This window comes from Tachysurus fulvidraco, chromosome 24 (genome assembly GCF_022655615.1).
Source record: "Tachysurus fulvidraco isolate hzauxx_2018 chromosome 24, HZAU_PFXX_2.0, whole genome shotgun sequence".
NCBI classification, from domain to species: domain Eukaryota; kingdom Metazoa; phylum Chordata; class Actinopteri; order Siluriformes; family Bagridae; genus Tachysurus; species Tachysurus fulvidraco.
In genome coordinates, this window is record NC_062541.1 from 13426353 (window position 1) to 13444964 (window position 18612).

An 18612-nucleotide genomic window follows, 5' to 3' on the forward strand; every position below is an offset into this window, starting at 1 on the left:
GCTCCTGTCAACAGCCTAAATGAAGGTTAGAAGTGTGATATTTGCTGTCATACCATCTTGTACTCTTTCCATGTCCTCTGAAAGTCGACACTACCATCCTCTCGGCGTTGAATTACTGTCCATCCACCGCCAGCAGATTCCATATTACAGTATACCTGCCCACACACACACACACACACACACACACACACACACACACACACACACACACACACACACACACACACACACACACACACACACACAAAATTCCATTAAAGCATATTCTTATGAGAAACCTCTAAGTTATAGTGCCTATTAATAGCAATTGTTTATTTTATTTTATTCATATTTCTATGGCAAATATGTCTCTAATCACATTCCAGAGAAAAGTCACCCATGTCTAATCTATCTAGTGCACTGTTTGCTATTTTTCCAGCTTGGACTACTATCGTTTTTTTCTCTTAGCTAGCTAATGAATGCACATACTGTAGAGATGTGGTAGCCTAGTGCTTACGGTGTTGGACTACCATTCAGAAGGTTGTGAGTTCAAGTCCCAGGTCCACTGCTGGGCCCCTGAGCAAGGACCCTAACCCTTAGTTGCCATAAATGTAAATGTACATACAGTATCTAAACAGCTGATAGACAGATATTCCCAACAAGCTATTTTTTGCGGCCCGGATAAAATAGTCTTGCCTACGTGTTTAGTTAGCAATTAAAGCAGGGCAGAAGTCCAGGTCTAAGATCAGAGTGAGGACAAAAATGGACACATGGCTGTAATCTAGCCATATGTGGCTCAGTGTAAACCAATAAGCGACAAATCGGTGACTGCTGCTCTTTGGTGGTGGAGGAGGGATTTTGTTAACCTCACATACATCCAGCTGAATACACACAGTCCAGTCAGAGGACAATTACTCCAGAACCACAGACTTGACTTACGGTGAAACTAGACACCCAGCACATGTCTATACACAAACACACCACTCAGATACCAGCCACACTGAAAAGACTTACACAACATATATATACATTCCTCTGGTTTTCACACAATCAAACAGACCCTAAAGTCTCACCTAAGTATATGATGCAGAGTTTTTTCAAAACCTCTTCACTCCTACATCCTCAACTATAGAGCAGTGCAAGCTAAGTCAGTCAATCAGCTGCTATACCCCTAGATTAGCTCAGCTTCAGGCACAACATCTGATATAAAAATAAAAAAAAACAAAGCTCGGACTAACTAAAGGTCTTTGAGTACTGGATTTGGAGTCATTGATATAAATAAACGATAAACGTAGTGTAAACTAAATAACGCCCGAACGCCACACTCAATCTGCTCAGCGTTATCTTGCAAAACCAGCAACTGCGTCAGCGTTGCTCACGGTGGCTTTCTTCCAATCTACCAATGTTTTGCATCAGCATTTCTAATGGACTATTATTGGGTTTCCTAATCTGGCTCTAATATGCCCATAATATTCTCATTAGCCTCTTATCATAACTGTTGATTTCAGTCAGATATGTTTGGAGTAAGAAATTTACTCATGTAAACAGTGGAGGGTGAGAATGTGAGAACCAGAATGTGAAATCTTTTAAAGTGCTGAATAACTTTTTTTTTTTTTTCTCTAAATAAAATCTGAGCATGAAAACGCACACACACACACACACAAACACACACAAACACACACAAACACACACACACACACACACACACACACACACACACACACACACACACACACACACACACACACAGACACAAACACACACACACACACACACACAGACACACACACACACACACACAGACACACACACAGACACACACACAGACACATACACACACACACACAGACACACACACACACACAGACACACACACACACAGACACACACACAGACACACAGACACACACACACACAGACACAGACACAGACACACACAGACACACAGACACACAGACACACACACACCTTTTTAGTTTCTTGTGGATTAATGTTGATGTTATAGACGCCATTTTTCTGGAATCCGGACTCATAGAGATCAGCACAGTCCCGGAATTTCTTCTCCTCGTCGGCTTGTTTCGTGCTGTTGGGCACCACTGTGAACGACAGATCGAGTTAGTTCACTGATTTCTACATGGAACTGTCCGTTATTTTCACAGTTTGAATGTTGAGAAAGCCTTCATTGCCGCTGTAACTCATGAATATTATTACAGAACGTATCACACATTTCGTCACCACCAAAGCCTCCATTTCAACAGAACAAGATTCATAGACTGACTGACGTTGGATAGCACATATAACACTGAGAAGCAGCGAGTTATGATCGTCTTCACAGATTCTATGATGCTCGTGCTGACTGTGGTTTATAATACTCATGAGAATATAAAAACAGAGATTTTCTGATGCAATGCATTGGGAGTAAAAGCAGACAATATTTTCCAAAAAGTTATGATTGGCAGAGAGTCTTCAGAATTTATTGTTTCTCAGGATGGGAAAGGGATCGAATGTGTTTAATATCATATGACTCATATGACACCTTTATATCTTTGTACAGACATGAACAAATCAGTCACACCTCCAAAAAAAAAAAACCCAATCAAACAAACTAAAAAAAAACCTCTTGTACATTTGACTGCCATGATGGTATAAATAGTTCAGCATGAGACATGTTTTAAGTGACTGAATAAATTAAAGTTCTAGCCACTAAAGCAAAGCATAACCCAGCTCAGTCAGATAACAGAATAAATAACACACACCCACGTGGAAAATTCAAAACACAGCATCGTTTTTCCTATCGAAATGTCTGCTGTGAGGAGACGTGCATATTAAAAATGAAGAGAAAGCATCGTACTCATGTCTCCCGGAAAGCTGTCTGGAGTTTCATCGATAAGATCTTCCAGTGAGTGGAAGTGAGTGACATGTTTCCAGTGTGAAAGCTCTTTAATCAAAGCGCTGATCTCTTGCACCCAATGAGGAAACGTCCAGCTCGGTCAGGCCTCTCGAAGCCTGCAGCTGGCTCTCCCTCCATCTGCACATAATTAGCCTTGCCAATATTTTGAAACTAAGCAAAGGTCTGCGGACAAAATACTACAAGCTATAAATTTCAAGTTCCTGTTATAACAAGTGGTTTATATTTACACGCCAAGTCCTGGTTATATCTCTGAAATTTCCTCTCAATTCTTCTTTCTAATGCTCCTAAAGAGCCCAGCTCAGCTTTCACACCCTTGTTTTCACTGTTGGGACTGTTTTAGGAGAGAAGAGATGTCACCACAGAGCAGGATGGTGTTTAGGTCTGGCTTTGATCCCTGCCGTGAAGCGGAGAGCAGCGGAGATAGAAAGACCTTCAAGAGAGACAATTATAGCTGCCTCGCTGTGAAAGAACCAAGTGTCAGTGACAAGAATCTCCCGCAGTGACAGGTTCATATAGTGGAACTGCATGCTGTGGAGTCTAGGACAACAAGAAGCCAGACCTGTCCAATGGCGATTTATTGCTAGACGGGAGCCAAAGCAGCTGAGACAAAGGTTTTTAGAGAGATCATGCCCATTGAGTATGCAGGGTACCTGTGGATGTCCTATCTGTGGCTGAATAAAAGGTCTGTCCTTCAGGTGGATGTACTAATTGGACTCACAGTAAAGCACTATTTTAAGGCTCATGAGAAATTATATGAAATGTGTAGCAAATATAATGGTGACTGGCTGTCTGGAATACAGGGGTTAGAAGGGGTTCTTAATAAATAAATAAATAAATAAATAAATAAATAAATAAATAAATAAATAAATAAATAAATAAATAAATAGCTTTTTACATGGTGTATTTATTTATTTATTTAGTCCAGAAGGTGCAATGTATCACGCCTATGTACAGTATTATTATAGACTTCAGTTACAGTTGACTTGGACACAGAAATGGTGCTATCGTTCACAGTTCTTTTTCTTTGTGTGTGATCCTGTGTATGTGTTATAGATTCATGTCTATGCAATGAAAATGTGCAATTTAAGATCAAGCCTAATGGTTTCGGAAACAAAGCACAAAAATTGCTTCCTGAGATTTTTTAACACAAAACAAATATTTAACACCTAACTGCACTAAGAAAGAAAGAACATGAGATACTGAGACGTAGTCGGTTTGTTAGCAACTGTCGCTCGTGACTAATCATTTGTTTATCGACCACAATAATTAACTGCAAAAAGAGACAACTGAAATATTCTAGTAATTAGAAAAAAAAAATTATTATTATTATTATTATTATTATTATTATTATTATTATTATTATTATTAAAGGTGGGGTCTCCGACATTTGAAACCACCAAAACAAACACGCCCCTAACCCAAATGGGTCCCACCCCTGTATCGATAGCTCCGCCCACACATACATACATAACCCAGGCAACTAATGGAAAGAAACGTGTCTTTATCATAGCTGAAGGAAAGAACAATACGATTGCAGATAAACAAACAAACAAAAATGACACACAAGCATAATCATGTAAAGCACAAAGGCATATATTAGTTCTGTGTAACAAAGCAAAACCAACGTTACTCACCTATCGAGAAGGAAAAAAGCGCCTCGGCGTTGAATATCCCGAGTAAATAACTCCTGAGCTAAACGCTGTTACTACACAAAACGCGGTTGTAGCTGCCTCTCTACATTACTATGATAGAAAAGAGGTGTTATTTGTGTAGTAACAGCGTTTAGCTCAGGAGTTATTGACTCGGGAAACTCCAACCTGTGAATATGTGGCCAACTTCCTGCTCCTTCAGTTCTCTCCAGCGCTGGAAAGCTGATCCTATATTAACACGTCCTACTTCTTGCCTTATCGTAAGCCTTTCTTCTCTTTCTTTCTTTGTTTTTATCCTCCATGTCAATGTTAAAACCGCTTTCTGCTAATGTCACACATGTGCACTGAACACTCTCTCCGCCCATATTGACAAGCCCCGCCCCTTTCTGCTCATTGGCTACACGTTTGTTTTGATTTTTGTTTAGATTTTTGTTTATTATTCGGCCCAACTCAGTTTTCTGAAGCATTTCTCAAAAATCGGAGACCCTGCCTTTAAGGAGGCAAACAAACCCAGAAAAGCAGGATATATTAGTGTATGGTGATCGATTAACAGTTTAACCTGCTTGCTAGACGATGTGTAGACATTTTTGACAGGTGTTATTGATCATCGTGTGCATCTGTCACCATGCCACCAGAAGTCCAAAACGTTTTTATTTTTACTTTGTAGAAACATCTGGATTCAGACTTATTGACATAGCTCATTGCAAAAGTGTACTCACAACCACCAGTCCATCCCAAAAGATTTTGCTCAAATAAACACACTATAATTATTCAGGATATTTTTAAACCAGAAGTTATGATTCACGAAATGTTAGCAGTAGGGATTCCCAAGGAAAAATAAAGATGCCCTTAATACTGAACGATTAAACATCATGAACTTTTAAACAGCTTGTGTCCTGGCACTGAAATACACATTAATAGACTATTCTTTTATTTATATATGAATTCTTGCCCGTTCAGTGGGGACTTCTGTTCAGTGGGGAGGTTTTTAACTTTCCTAAACTCTCCTATAAAGAATTAAGATATCCGAAGTAAACTGAGACTACATTCAGGATAATAAGAGCAAATCTTGTTTACGGTCAATAGAAACCAGAAATCCCAAACCTGCGAACTGCTTTAAAGTTTCAAACCATATTAATATCAGATGAACAATGAAAACATACCAGTAACTAAACAGACACTAATCTAAAAAAGAGAGCAGAGGTAATGACTAACTGCAGCCAATTTTTTTGGCCAACCAGAACATTCCATAAGGCTCAAAACACTCCGTAAGAGTACGCCAAAATCTAACCGTTTCATTTCAGACGCATTTATTTCACAATCCATGAAAAGTGCCATGTTGAGGTGTAATATATTTCTAGAAAACTAAACCCAGTGACTGAACAATAACAATACTTTTGCAGAACCGGGGCTGCGGTAATCAAAGATGACTGATGCTATTCATTAGGTGCGATAACACAGCGCAGAAAAAGAAAATCATGTGCAGCAGTGAGGGATTCGTAACAGCCACCCAGAGCTGGGCTCAGTTACCATTAAAACACGATTTAGCTCCCAGAGTTTGTAATGTGTTTAGAAGTGATAAGTGTGCTACGCGGATGAGCTCATCACAATCTGGCAGTCACAGATCAAGCTCCCATAAAGAGGAAGAAAACAAATGTTTAAGCTACTAACAAAAAAATTAAGTTACAGTTGTACATGGGAAGAATTTTTAATAACAAAATTTTAAATGATGCTCTTCTTTTTTCCTATTGCGCTCTATTTTTTTTTTTTTTTTTTTTTTTTAACCCAGAACACAACAAAGCCAGTTTCCTTTCTGTCTGGAAACTAAGACTAATTCATACAGACTCTACAGTGCAATATTATATGTCAAACATTTCTAATGATGTTTCCTTGGTTAGGAAATAGGTGTATGCTGTGCCTATTGAGGAAACCCTGACCCAGTTTTAAATTGCACTAGAGGTACCAGGGTGGTGTGAACCTTGGAACCTTCCCTTTCACCTCAAGAGCATAGAATGTCCCGTTGGACTCATTAAGCTTGACTAATTCAACCAGAGGTGAGGTAAGTGACCTCTGCAGTGGACTGAAAGCTACAAACTCTTACATAAAATGAGCTATGGGATAATAGTGGCTCAAGTGGTTAAAGCTCTGGGTTGTTGATTAGGGTTCAAGCCCTGGCACTGCCAAACTGCAACTGTTGGGCCCTTGAGCAAGGCCCTTAACACTCACTGCTCCAGGAGTGCTGTATCATGTCTGACTTTGCACTCTGACCCCAACATATCCCAAAAGTTGGGATATGTGAAAAAAGAATTTCACCGTGCTGTAATGTACATGTGACAAAATAAAGGCTTGTATTTCAATTACAAAATAGCAACAGGCCAATTTGAACCTCACTCACTCACTCATTTTCTACCGCTTATCCGAGCTTATCCGAGAACATGCAAACTCTGCACACACAAGGCGGAGGCGGGAATCGAACCCTGACCCTAGAGGTGTGAGGGAAACGTGCTAACCACTAAGCCATCGTGCCCCCCCACCATCCGATTTGAACCTAATTTTACTAATTAATTCTATAACTCTATAAATTCTATAAATATTTAACATTTAACATCTAGCTACATTAATTTAGTGTAGAGCCACATTTAATAATATACAGTATACGAGTTTTAATATATTGTTGTGCTATTACTGTACAAAATATCTGACTAAAACACACACACAAAAAACCCACCACAAAATAGAGACCTTTGTCCCGAGTTCTCACCGTCTCTTTCATGATCGTCATGGTCTCATTTAGACTCACAAAAATGCGACCGTCTGGTTAAAAGAGCCACATGGGTGTCAGCTCAATACCCTAATGACAGAAAGAGCAACAGGAAGTAGCTTTGCTCACAGTGCCCTCTCAGCAGGAAGTGCAGTTTCTCTACACTCTAGCCAGTCCCAACACAGACATCCAGGTTAAATTTTCTGTGACCACAGAGATCTGGGGCAGAAGAAAGGTCAGCAGGGCAAGCCTTGTGTTTGTCGGATAAGCCGTAAGACCAGCTGACAGCCAGGGAGAAATCGCTAGCCTTTGACCACTGTGGATGTGGAAAGGGGAATTTGTTGAATTTTAAGAAATTTGAGGGGTCATTAGGAACTTTGTACGTTTCCAACCTGAGGAGAATTCCAATGAATACTGTGTCAGTAGCACTGTTCTCAAAATCAAGAACCTAGAGCCGTAATGCTTTTTATCTAAAATTGACGTCTTTTATACCAAAGACCAAAACATTGTTGTTTTGGTTGTATCTATGTTCAGTCTTGAACTTTTTGGTCACGTCACACTCCACAATGTTAGTTATTCCATCTACATCTACACACTCCTTGTGTAAAGGTTCATATGAAAGTAGAAACACAGAGCTTTACTTTAGAATTTCTAGTTGTCTACTAGAGGAAACTTATTTTTAAAAAAATTGTTTAAATTTGTTAGCTTTTTTCCACATAAATCGTTCGATCTTCAAAGTAAACTGATATCAAACTCATTTCTGCTCTCCGAGATGCCCTGAGTGCTGTTTCATGATCATTTAAATTTTGAAGGTCTTTATCTTCAACCACTAAAATTCTGTGAAAGGTTATCAACAGAGGAAAAAAAAACGCACATCTCTCACTGAAAGCCAACAGAATACTGGCTCATTTTCTATCAGACTTGCAGCTAGAAAATCATTCATTTGTTTATACTGATTGAAAATGATTATACTGATTGTCCCATATGTCGATTTCCATTCTTCCAGCACAACAGAACAGAAAAATAGTTAATGCCTGTGTCTTTATTATCTCTATATATCTGGTCTCCTGTTCTGTAGCAAATTGATTATTTGGTTTGTTTTTAGTTAAGATTTCATTACAGCCAGGTACAATTTATGTAGGACCTTTTTTTTTAAATCAGGATCTCTTTGTTGCTTAATTTCACTTAAATATAATACTGTTGTAGAAAGGACATTATTTGCATTTACATTATTTACTTTGTATATAGGGGGGCAGAGGTGGCTCAACTGGTTAAGGCTCTGGGTTGTTGATCGTAGGATTGGGGTTCAAGGCCCAGGACAGTCAAGCTGCCACTGCTGGGCCCTTGAGCAAGGCCCTCAACCCTCCCTGCTCCAGGGGCACTGTATCATAGCTGCCCCTGCACTCTGACCCCAACCTACTCAGTTGGGGTATGTGAAGAAAAGAATTCCACTGTGCTGTAATGTTTATGTGGTGATAATAAAGGCTTCTATGACCACCGTTCTACTTTCCAGTGGCACCCAAATGAGGATGAGGTTCACTTCTGAGTCTGGTTCCTCTCAAGGTTTCTCCCTCATATCATCTCAGGGACTTTTTCCTCACCACCGTCACCACAGACTTGTTCATTAGGAATAGATGTTAGAGATAAATAGTCACGTAATAATACACTTTTTATACATTTTTATTCTGTTTTATACCTATGTAAAGTTGCTTTGAGACAATGTGAATTGTTAAAAGTGATATACAAGTAAATCAAATTGAATTGAATAGAAGAAAAATAGACTTGGCAGACTGATAAACATGTGTAAGGTGACTATGACATGTATATAGTACAGTCATTAAGGGAGACATTATCGAGGCTCAGCCTGTAACTGCAACAGTGCCTGTTTGACATTTCTGTCAACTGTTAAAGCACAGGCAGTGTGTTGAAGCGTGATAAGCACTATCCGGTACGGCACAATACTGTCTGTGTTCTGCACTTTTTGTTAAAAATGTAGATTGTTTTAAATGATATATTACGTAGAGAGAAGGGTGAGGGTTTTCCCTGAGCCTTGCAAATTGCCTATGTATTGTTTTTTTTTTGCCACTGCTTCAGTTTAATCTAATTCAACTTTAACCTCATTGTCACTGACCTTAACAAACACAGCCAATGAGATAATCGGCTGCATGAGGCGTAGTGAGAAAACCGAAAATTCTGTACAGGCATGAGATCTAAACACGGAATTTAAATTATAATACTCACACACTAAGTTATAGATACACACACACACACACACACATACACACACACACACACACACACACACACACACACACACACACACACACACACACACATATATACACACTCTCACCGATCACTTCATTAGAAACACCTGTACCTACTGTATGACCTGCATGATTGTTAATGTCCTGATGATCTCCTGGGATTTTCCCACAAAACAGACTCTAATGTTTACAAAGAATTATGCATTAAAAAACATCCAGTGAGTGACTGTTCTGTGGGTGGAATCCTGGTGCTGATGAGAGAGGTGAAAGCAGAATCGTCACATGGGTTCAGGCTAACAGGATGACTACAGTAACTTGAATAAACCCATTGTACAGTATATCCGGGGTGAGCAGAAAAGCATCTCAGAACACATTGAACCTTGAGGCAAATTGACTACAGCAGTAGAAGACCACAATGGATTCCTCACCTCTCAGTCAAGAACAAGAATCTGATGCTAGAGTGGCACCAAAACGGGACAGTGGAACTTTAGAAAAGTTTGTATAGCCTTTTGAGTGTAAGAAATAATATTTAATCATATTTATAGTTAATTCATGGGCATTCTTTGGAACAGAGTGATAATTATGAAGGATTGTGTTTCTGGCAATCATATTTATGACCTTAACATACCCTTCCTAAACACCCAATAACTGCCCTGAACAATATTCCTCCTTCCCCAAAACCTCACCCACAATGTTAAAAAATGACTACACACATCGCTATCTTCACCCGTCGACATGAATACATCTCTCTTACACTCAAACTCGATTGTAACCCGAACAAAAGGTTCCACTTTAGAGCTGCTAAAATAGAGATTAGAGTTTACTGCTGTTTACTGTCATGCAGCACTAATGTAGATCATTTTCTCAATCTATTTGCATGTCACTCTTTCACTCTGTCATTCGGATATGTGGAAAGGTGTTGCACATTACTCTTGGGTTGCTATAAAGTATACAAAGGGAATGAGAGATCGGGTAATTTGGGGACGTGAGAACGTGTGAGCCAAACATTGTGTATTTATCAAGTAACTGTACTTTTAATCTGTCAGCTAACATGTGGAGGCTAACAGAAAAAGAGCGAATGCTGAAAGTAAAGACGTTGCGCTGACAGGTCCCTGCATTTGTGATGTCTATCACACTGTCTATCACATTTACTTTCCACAGTTCTGCAGGTGCTTTATCAAATCTAATAATACGCTACGCTCATTTGAGTACAGAATAATACACAACTGTTCAGGGATTTTTGACTGCTGTTCATTCGGTAGAGGGTTTTGTTACTGTGATTATTTGTTTAGCAATGTTGAGGTGCAGAATAATTCTGATCCACTTCAAAGTTTTGGCATTTCCCTCGGTTAAGTAAAGTCCTTGAATTCTCTGTGTATTTGGATAATATTGGATATATAAACACTATTGCAACATTCATCTCTTTAGTACATACTGTATCAGTGTCTGAACCCAGTTGCCTGTTTTGTAGGATGTATTTTATTTTCATTTATCTTCTGATACAGTTAAAATAGTCCTTTTTTTTTTTAAACATGAATAAAGTATAAATTTTATACATTCTATAACTAGGTGCCATGTGCACGAATAAAGTCTGTATACAGTTAGCAGTAGCTAAGAGCTTGGGCATTGATACTGCTGCAGGCTTCCATGTTTTTCCATCCACTTTTTTGGCCCTGCCATATCACACCATCGAGGTCCACGGAGGGTGCTGGCAAACACATGCTCACTCTGTGACATGTGAAGATATACCATAACTGCCTATTTCTACATGATTGGTACGTGTTGTGATTGATACCCGAGAGAGGATGGTATTTCTTCCACCTAGACAGCATGGTCAGTTTTACTCACTCCTGGGCACATATGGCTGTGGTATTGTCACTATTTAAAGTCCTAACGACAGACTGAATGCTTTTGTTTTAAGCCACATGCTTGACTGAAGTGAAACGAAGATAATGGAGTGGTGGAAATGCAATTGTTGCCCTAAACAACCTTTGTAATCACTATGTTGGCCTCTGGCATGCAACAATGACAAGTAGCAAAGACAATAGTGCATTGTACCTAACTAGTGATTAGTATAAATATAGTGTTCACATGCTCTTCATTTTTTAGCTATAATAAGCATATCAAAGGTTACATTAACATCAATTCTCAAACCAGAGCCGAAATAAAAGACTAAACTCAGAATACTCAGAAGTATTCCACAATATTTATATGTATATATAAATATGTATATAACATTTTGGGAAGATCAGAGCTGATCTGTCGAGCATTTCTGTACCTCCATCTTTGGAGCAGAGGTTAAGGAGGCTGTGCACGGTGTCCATCAGGTCCTGCTGTTGCTTCTGCAGCACTGTGCTGTTACCCGAGGCTTTGCCCAGCTGAGCCTCCAGCTCAAGAATCACACCACTCTGCCTGACCACAAGCGCCTGGAGATTGCTCTTTTCCTCCCTTAGCACCTCCAGCTCTGTCCTGTGCCTTGACTCCATTTCCTGCATCTTCAGCTCCAGAAATCTGGTACACAGAGAGGCACGTGTGGTGAAAGACGTGTGGCAGACAGTAGAATGTGAAAAACACCAAATACAGTAGAAAGGGAGGAAAACAAAATACTTAAGAAAGCGAGAGACACCAAAGATATCAGGAAAGGAGTGATACAAATACAGTAGAAAGGGAGAGACACCAAAAATATTAGAAACAGAGAGACACCAAATACACCAGAAAGGGAGAGACTCCAAAGACAGTAGAAAGGGAGAGACACCAAAGACAGTAGAAAGGGAGAGACACCAAAGACAGTAGAAAGGGATAGACACCAAAGACAGTAGAAAGGGAGAGACACCAAAGACAGTAGAAAGGGAGAGACACCAAAGACAGTAGAAAGGGATAGACACCAAAGACAGTATAAAGGGAGAGACACCAAAGACAGTAGAAAGGGAGAGACACCAAAGACAGTAGAAAGGGATAGACACCAAAGACAGTAGAAAGGGAGAGACACCAAAGATATTAAAAAAGAAGAGACACCAAAGACAGTAGTAAGGGAGAGACACCAAAGATATTAAAAACGAAGAGATACCAAAGACAGTAGAAATGGGGAGACAACAAGATATTAAAAAAGAAGAGACACCAAAGACAGTAGAAAGGGAGAGACACCAAAGATATTAAAAACGAAGAGATACCAAAGACAGTAGAAATGGGGAGACAACAAGATATTAAAAAAGAAGAGACACCAAAGACAGTAGAAAGGGAGAGACACCAAAGACATTAGAAAGGGAGAGACACCAAAGACAGTAGAAAGGGAGAGACACCAAAGACAGAAAAAAAGGGAGAGACACTAAAGAGATTAGAAAGGGATGGACAATTGAACATGAGTAGCACCAAAGACAATAGAAAAAGAGTTATACCAAAGACTGTAGAAAGAGAGACACAAAAAGAGATGCTGAGGACACGAAGGAACGAGTTAAAACTGCGTTTTAGGACAGAGTGCAGCTGTGCGAATCCGTCTACACTCTCATGTGATTGTTCTGCCTTATAATTCACACACCATAGAAGATTAAATTGATTTAGCTTGGTTATTATAGGTGTATAAATATTTACACAAATTTCCTCAGTATCCATAACTGAAGCACTGGCAGAAGCGATCCAAACTTCATCATATACATTTGGGAATGACTCTAAGGCCAGAAAGGTTCCATTTGTCTTGAGGTTTAATTGCTTATATTGTTTATATGCTACACGTGTACATGTTCCTGAGAAAATAACCAATGCATAACAAATTCTACATGATGACTTCTGGAACGATATTAATACCATAACATCACAAGAACAAATAAAAAAACACAAATGCAACTAACTCTTTCTTGATTTTTTTTTTTGTGTAACTGATGGGGCAATTCTTGTTTGTACATTTCTTTCAATTACAGCTGTGTAGATCTGCTGATAGAACTGGGAATCAAGCTTAAGTTGAGAGACGAGTCCCGTCAGACCAATTAACAATCTAGGTTTATTTAAATATCTAATTACCATCTACAGAAATATGTCCATCTATAAAAATACGTCTTCAGAAGTGTTTTTAAAAGCAGGAGACGTCTTTCGTCTATTGGCAGGTTGCACCGAATTGCACAGAATGAAACCAAGTAACTGTCCGAGTTCAGATTGAGAATTGAATGCATTTTGCAATTTGTGTTTTTTGGATGTGAAGCTTACATTTGTGTGTTTTTTTTTTTATTACAAGCTATCGGATTTAAACAATCCAGGTCATCATTTCCCAGTGCAGAAATGTTCAAAAAAGTCAGCTCTAATCAAAATGTAATAAATTTGTACAAGAATCTGATCAGTGAATGTAGAGTATAGACATAATAGTCATACCAAGCAGCCACTACTCGATGACCGGATTATAAACCGTTTAAAACAGCAAGACATCTTGAAATAGTTTGTGATTTGTGCTTATGCTTACCCGTTCTTATCGTGGAGTTTACTGATCTCATTGGTCTGCACCATGAGCTGCTTCTCCAGCTTGTTCGTGGACAAGGAGTTCTCCAGCAGCTGAATCTCCAGCCTGGATGTCTGATTCAAAACCTAATTTCAAGTCAGAGTGAAGCAGTACAGCCAGACAGTAAAGATATAGCACACATAAACCCAAAGTAGGCCAGTTTTAAACAAGCAACACCTGTAGAGAGGTCATAAACCGGAAAAATTGAGCTACTGCTGTTCCTTGGCTCTGCAGTGGTAGTGATTAAGAGCACTGGGTTCTTTATTTTACAGAAACAACAGAATCAAGTCATGACCATATTCCTGCGTGTCTCATTCAAATTCATATGAAACATCTGCAGTAGTGGGAACATAAGTACGAGCTAAGGATACAGGGAGAACAGACATATCATGTGATTTGTGTATTACATTTGGCTTTTTTAGTGGTGATCCTGCAGAGATAATAATAAGAAGAATAGCTTGGTAAGTGTTTTGTGGGAAGCTTAATAAAGGGGGAGATACCTGAGTCTCAACATCAGTCAGCTTGCGGGTCTGTTCGGCCGTCTGCGAGAGAAGATTGGTTCCCATTTCCAACATTGCCGCGGTGCGATTGTGGACGACACTTTGCTGTAACTGTGCCATCTCTGCCTTCATGCTCTCCTTGATGTAGTTCTCAATCTGTGGTCATCAAAAGTTGATAATTAACCAAAATGTAAAGAAACACAAAAACAGGCCAAAACATTAAAGTGAATTTAATTTCTTAAATGGTCAGATTAGGGCCCTGAATTGCCACTGGTTTGCAAGTGCAATCATGCATCACCTAAAAAAACAACACGAAACAATATGAAACATATTAAAGGGATCAGTGAAGCATTATGTCCTTCCATTGAGAAGAAAAGTATGTCTTTTGTGGCAAAATACAGGCCTTGCTACTGCACAGAGATGAATAATAAAAGGCAAGGTATTAAATTTGCAAAAGCCATTTTTTTTCTACCATATAAAGATAACATTATATCAAATACTCGGGTTAGGGTTAGGATTAAAGTTAGGGTGATTGACAGAACCAGACGCTTTATCAAAATCATTACTTCATATTATTTTGGTAAATTATATGATATTAACAGCACATTAAATAAATAAATAAATAAATAAATAAATAAATAAATAAATAAATAAATAAATAAAATAGAGCCTATGACATTTTCTATTCTCTATACCTAATTAACATTAATCTAAATGCTTGAATTTTGTAGTTAACAAAACCTTCCGAACAGTTTATTGACGCATCTCATCACATTCACTTCCTCGATTTCAATTCTGTTAATTTTTCCGAGAACAATCAGCGTACATAGAAATGTCATTTGAATAGATTCCATATTTTTTGAATGTGATATTCATGGATTTAGTCTTTCGTTAATCACCTACACCAACAAAGCGCATGCACAACTGCACATCTGAATGCAAATCAGTAAAAAGTATTCTTTTAATAACTGACTCAGTCTACTGTAGCTACCAAACCTCACCGAGTGAAGAAATGAACAGATTCAGATGTTATTAAACGGGACATATCCAATGAAAAACCAGTAGCTAGAAAGGCAACTTGGGATATAAAAACATGTTAAAAAAACACTCCCTCAAAACCAACTATAGCGTCCCAAACCACTTTTACACCTGGACATGAGTGTTTTACGAACGTTAAGTGAGCAATAAAATGAAAAAGGACACCAACTTAACACAAGGACACAGAGGTAACTCTCTGCAGCTGCACACCAGGAAGCAATGGATGTTCTCTAAAACTAAGGTTTATAGACCTATATAGTGTCACTTTCCAGCAAATGTCCATTCCTAAAACGAATGAAATACCAAGATATATGTGTATTAAAATAGCTTTTGATAGATTATTGGGCATCTAGTAATTTTCCACGTCCAGCTACACTACACAGTCACTCTTTAATCATGGTTTCTTCCAAGCAGGCATCATTTCAAAGGCGTTTGTTATCTACACTAAAGTAAAGTTCCTCTTTCTATAATGAATAGAATGATTCAACCTAATACTAAACCTCAGCGCAGTAAGTACCCAAAAGGCCGAAGATGTAGGTGGAAGCAGATGTAGAGTCATTTGTTAAGGAAGGAAGAGATGAAGATGTTGTGGTAGAGGAGAACTTAGGAGCTTATCTTTAAAGCTTTCTTTCATCCTAATCTTCTGGCTTGAGAGATGACAAGGCCAGAACAAGGTTTACGAACACAAAGACTACTTATGTGGATTAGCCCCCACACCCCCCACCCATCCGTCCTCCATCTGAGCTCCTCGTGTACTTACATTAGCTTGGACTTAAGTCTGAGTTTGACTTTGTCATATAATCTTGTCTGTTGTTGTCGTCTGTACTGGAGGTTGTTCATGGTCATATATGTTAATACAAGACACAACGTTTGCAGTAAATGATTCATCTACACAAATACAGGGAAAAGTAGCGTACGGATGTATAAACTGTAACCACAAAGATATGAAAATGAGCCAGACAAGTGGATTAGTAAGGCAACTGGACATATGTATATCTTGGCAAAGCAGGGAAATATGTGTGAGCTTTTCAGTGTGGTCCAGATGAAATATTTGAAGCCTACGAGGGGAATAAAGAGGCAATGCTCATGGCTGCCATTTGTAGGTCATTCCAAACTAAAGTGCTGAAAAATTATTTGTGTCTTTATTAAAGGGCCAAGGGATAGACCAAAAATTCTCTCTTGGAATTATTGATTGTGAAATGACTTGGAATGAAAAAGCATCAGAGGCAACAAGCAAATTTGATTTTTAAATATGAAACACATTAATGTTTAGTAACCGTAAATTCTTACTCCGAATAGTACATCTATTCATTTATTCATTGTCAGTGGCCACTTTAGACTGATCAGGGTCATGGTTTGTCAGGAAACAATGGACATGCGGCAGGGACACATTCTGAATGGGATACTAGTCTACATGAGGGCATTGTGCAGGCACAGATTCATACCAAGGGGCAATTTAGTATAGAGAATCAACCTGGGAGGAAACTGGAAGAAATACACATGGACAGGGGAGAAACTTCACCGAAACTCTGAGAAACAACAATGTCACTTGTTCCACAATAATACAGACCGATTGCTTGTTTAGACAAATGCTATAATCTGTTAGTTAGCTAATATTAGACAGACAAGATTACGAGACAACAAACTCTTTGCTAACAGACATATCTGTTCCTTAATAATTTATGACTTTGATTATTTATACAATTGTCAACAATTGCTTGATAATGTACTGTTTCTGAAAGATTATTTTTTTTAGGCATGGTCACGTAAATTAATCCAGGAATTAAAGCATACAGGTTATAAAGGGTATGCAGGGAATAACTGGGGCATGAAAGGACAGAAGAGGAGGAGCTCATGCCAAGACTTTTTAAATTATTTAATGTAAAATAAAAATGGAAATTGGGAGAAAGTGGTTGAGATAAAATTATGTGCCATTGTTTTATGTAAACCTGAGGATGTAAAGCACTTTGTTAAAGGTATATAAAGGTATATAAAGTTTGTTAGCTAATACAATTTACTTGACTTTTATTTCCTGTACATGTATAAAAGATTATGATGGTTATCATATTATCATGGTTGTGTATTACAAGGTCATTTCACAGGTTACACACACACACACACACACACACACACACACACACACACACACACACACACACACACACACACACACACACACACACACACACACACACACACACACACACACACACACACACACAAGGCAGAGACAGGAATCAAAACTGCAGCCTTGGCGGTAAACATGTTAACCACTAATCTGCCATCCCCTGTACTAGGATGTGGTAGCTTAGTGGTCAAGGTGATGGATCTCCAAGTTGCCACTGCTGGGCCCTTGAGCAAAGCTCTTAACCCTCAGTTGAATAAAAAAATTAGATAAGGACGTATTAGCCATATTATTAAATATAGAGTTAATAATTCTCAATAGTAGCTCTTTAGATCTCAAACTCTCTGATAATGGTTAATAAAACTGTAACCATATTATTAACATATTAATATATCAACTATAACCATGTTATGCCTGTATTTGTACAACATCTCCAAGCTGCTCCACAGTGACAGGGATTTGAAATTATTATGAAATTGTGAAATTTTTCAGATTAATACAGGAATAATCTGCCGGCAGGAACATGCACTTTTACTGATGATGACCTTTAAGCCTTCAGACAAGCAAAAGTAGAAACCACTGCTCTCAGTTGTGTGCATCAGAAAACAGGGGTCTTAACCGAGGTACAATAAAATCCGTCGTTCGCCAAGGTTTATGAATTAAAATAAGTGATTATATTAATGACATAATTAATTGGCTTGGAAATGTCTCCACCATCAAAATGTGATTGTGCAGATTAGAATGTGTTGGCATCTTGTTTAACAGATAGACAAACAGTTTACATGGTTAAAGCTATTAGCTGTTGGAGATATATTTCTTGTTAAACAGGCCGTTGGTTAAAGCTATGCGTACTAAAGTATATGTCACCTTGAGAGTGTGTTATTGCTAACTCTCGCTTG

At 38.6% G+C, this 18612-nt stretch overlaps 1 protein-coding gene across 2 annotated transcripts in view; it reads right to left on the reverse strand.

Annotated features, from left to right (window-relative positions):
• Positions 1-18612, reverse strand: part of angpt1 (angiopoietin 1) — a 58003-nt gene that overhangs the window by 23921 nt on the left and 15470 nt on the right. The window contains exons 2-6 of one of the 2 annotated variants that reach the window (XM_027148390.2): positions 14551-14706; positions 14015-14124; positions 11846-12078; positions 1948-2075; positions 54-155 (exon numbers count right to left, since the gene is read on the reverse strand). In XM_027148390.2, coding sequence (XP_027004191.1) covers positions 54-155; positions 1948-2075; positions 11846-12078; positions 14015-14124; positions 14551-14706 — 729 coding nt within the window. Of the gene's footprint in view, positions 1-53; positions 156-1947; positions 2076-11845; positions 12079-14014; positions 14137-14550; positions 14707-18612 lie in introns of both variants that reach the window. The other variant, XM_027148389.2, reaches the window with a different exon arrangement.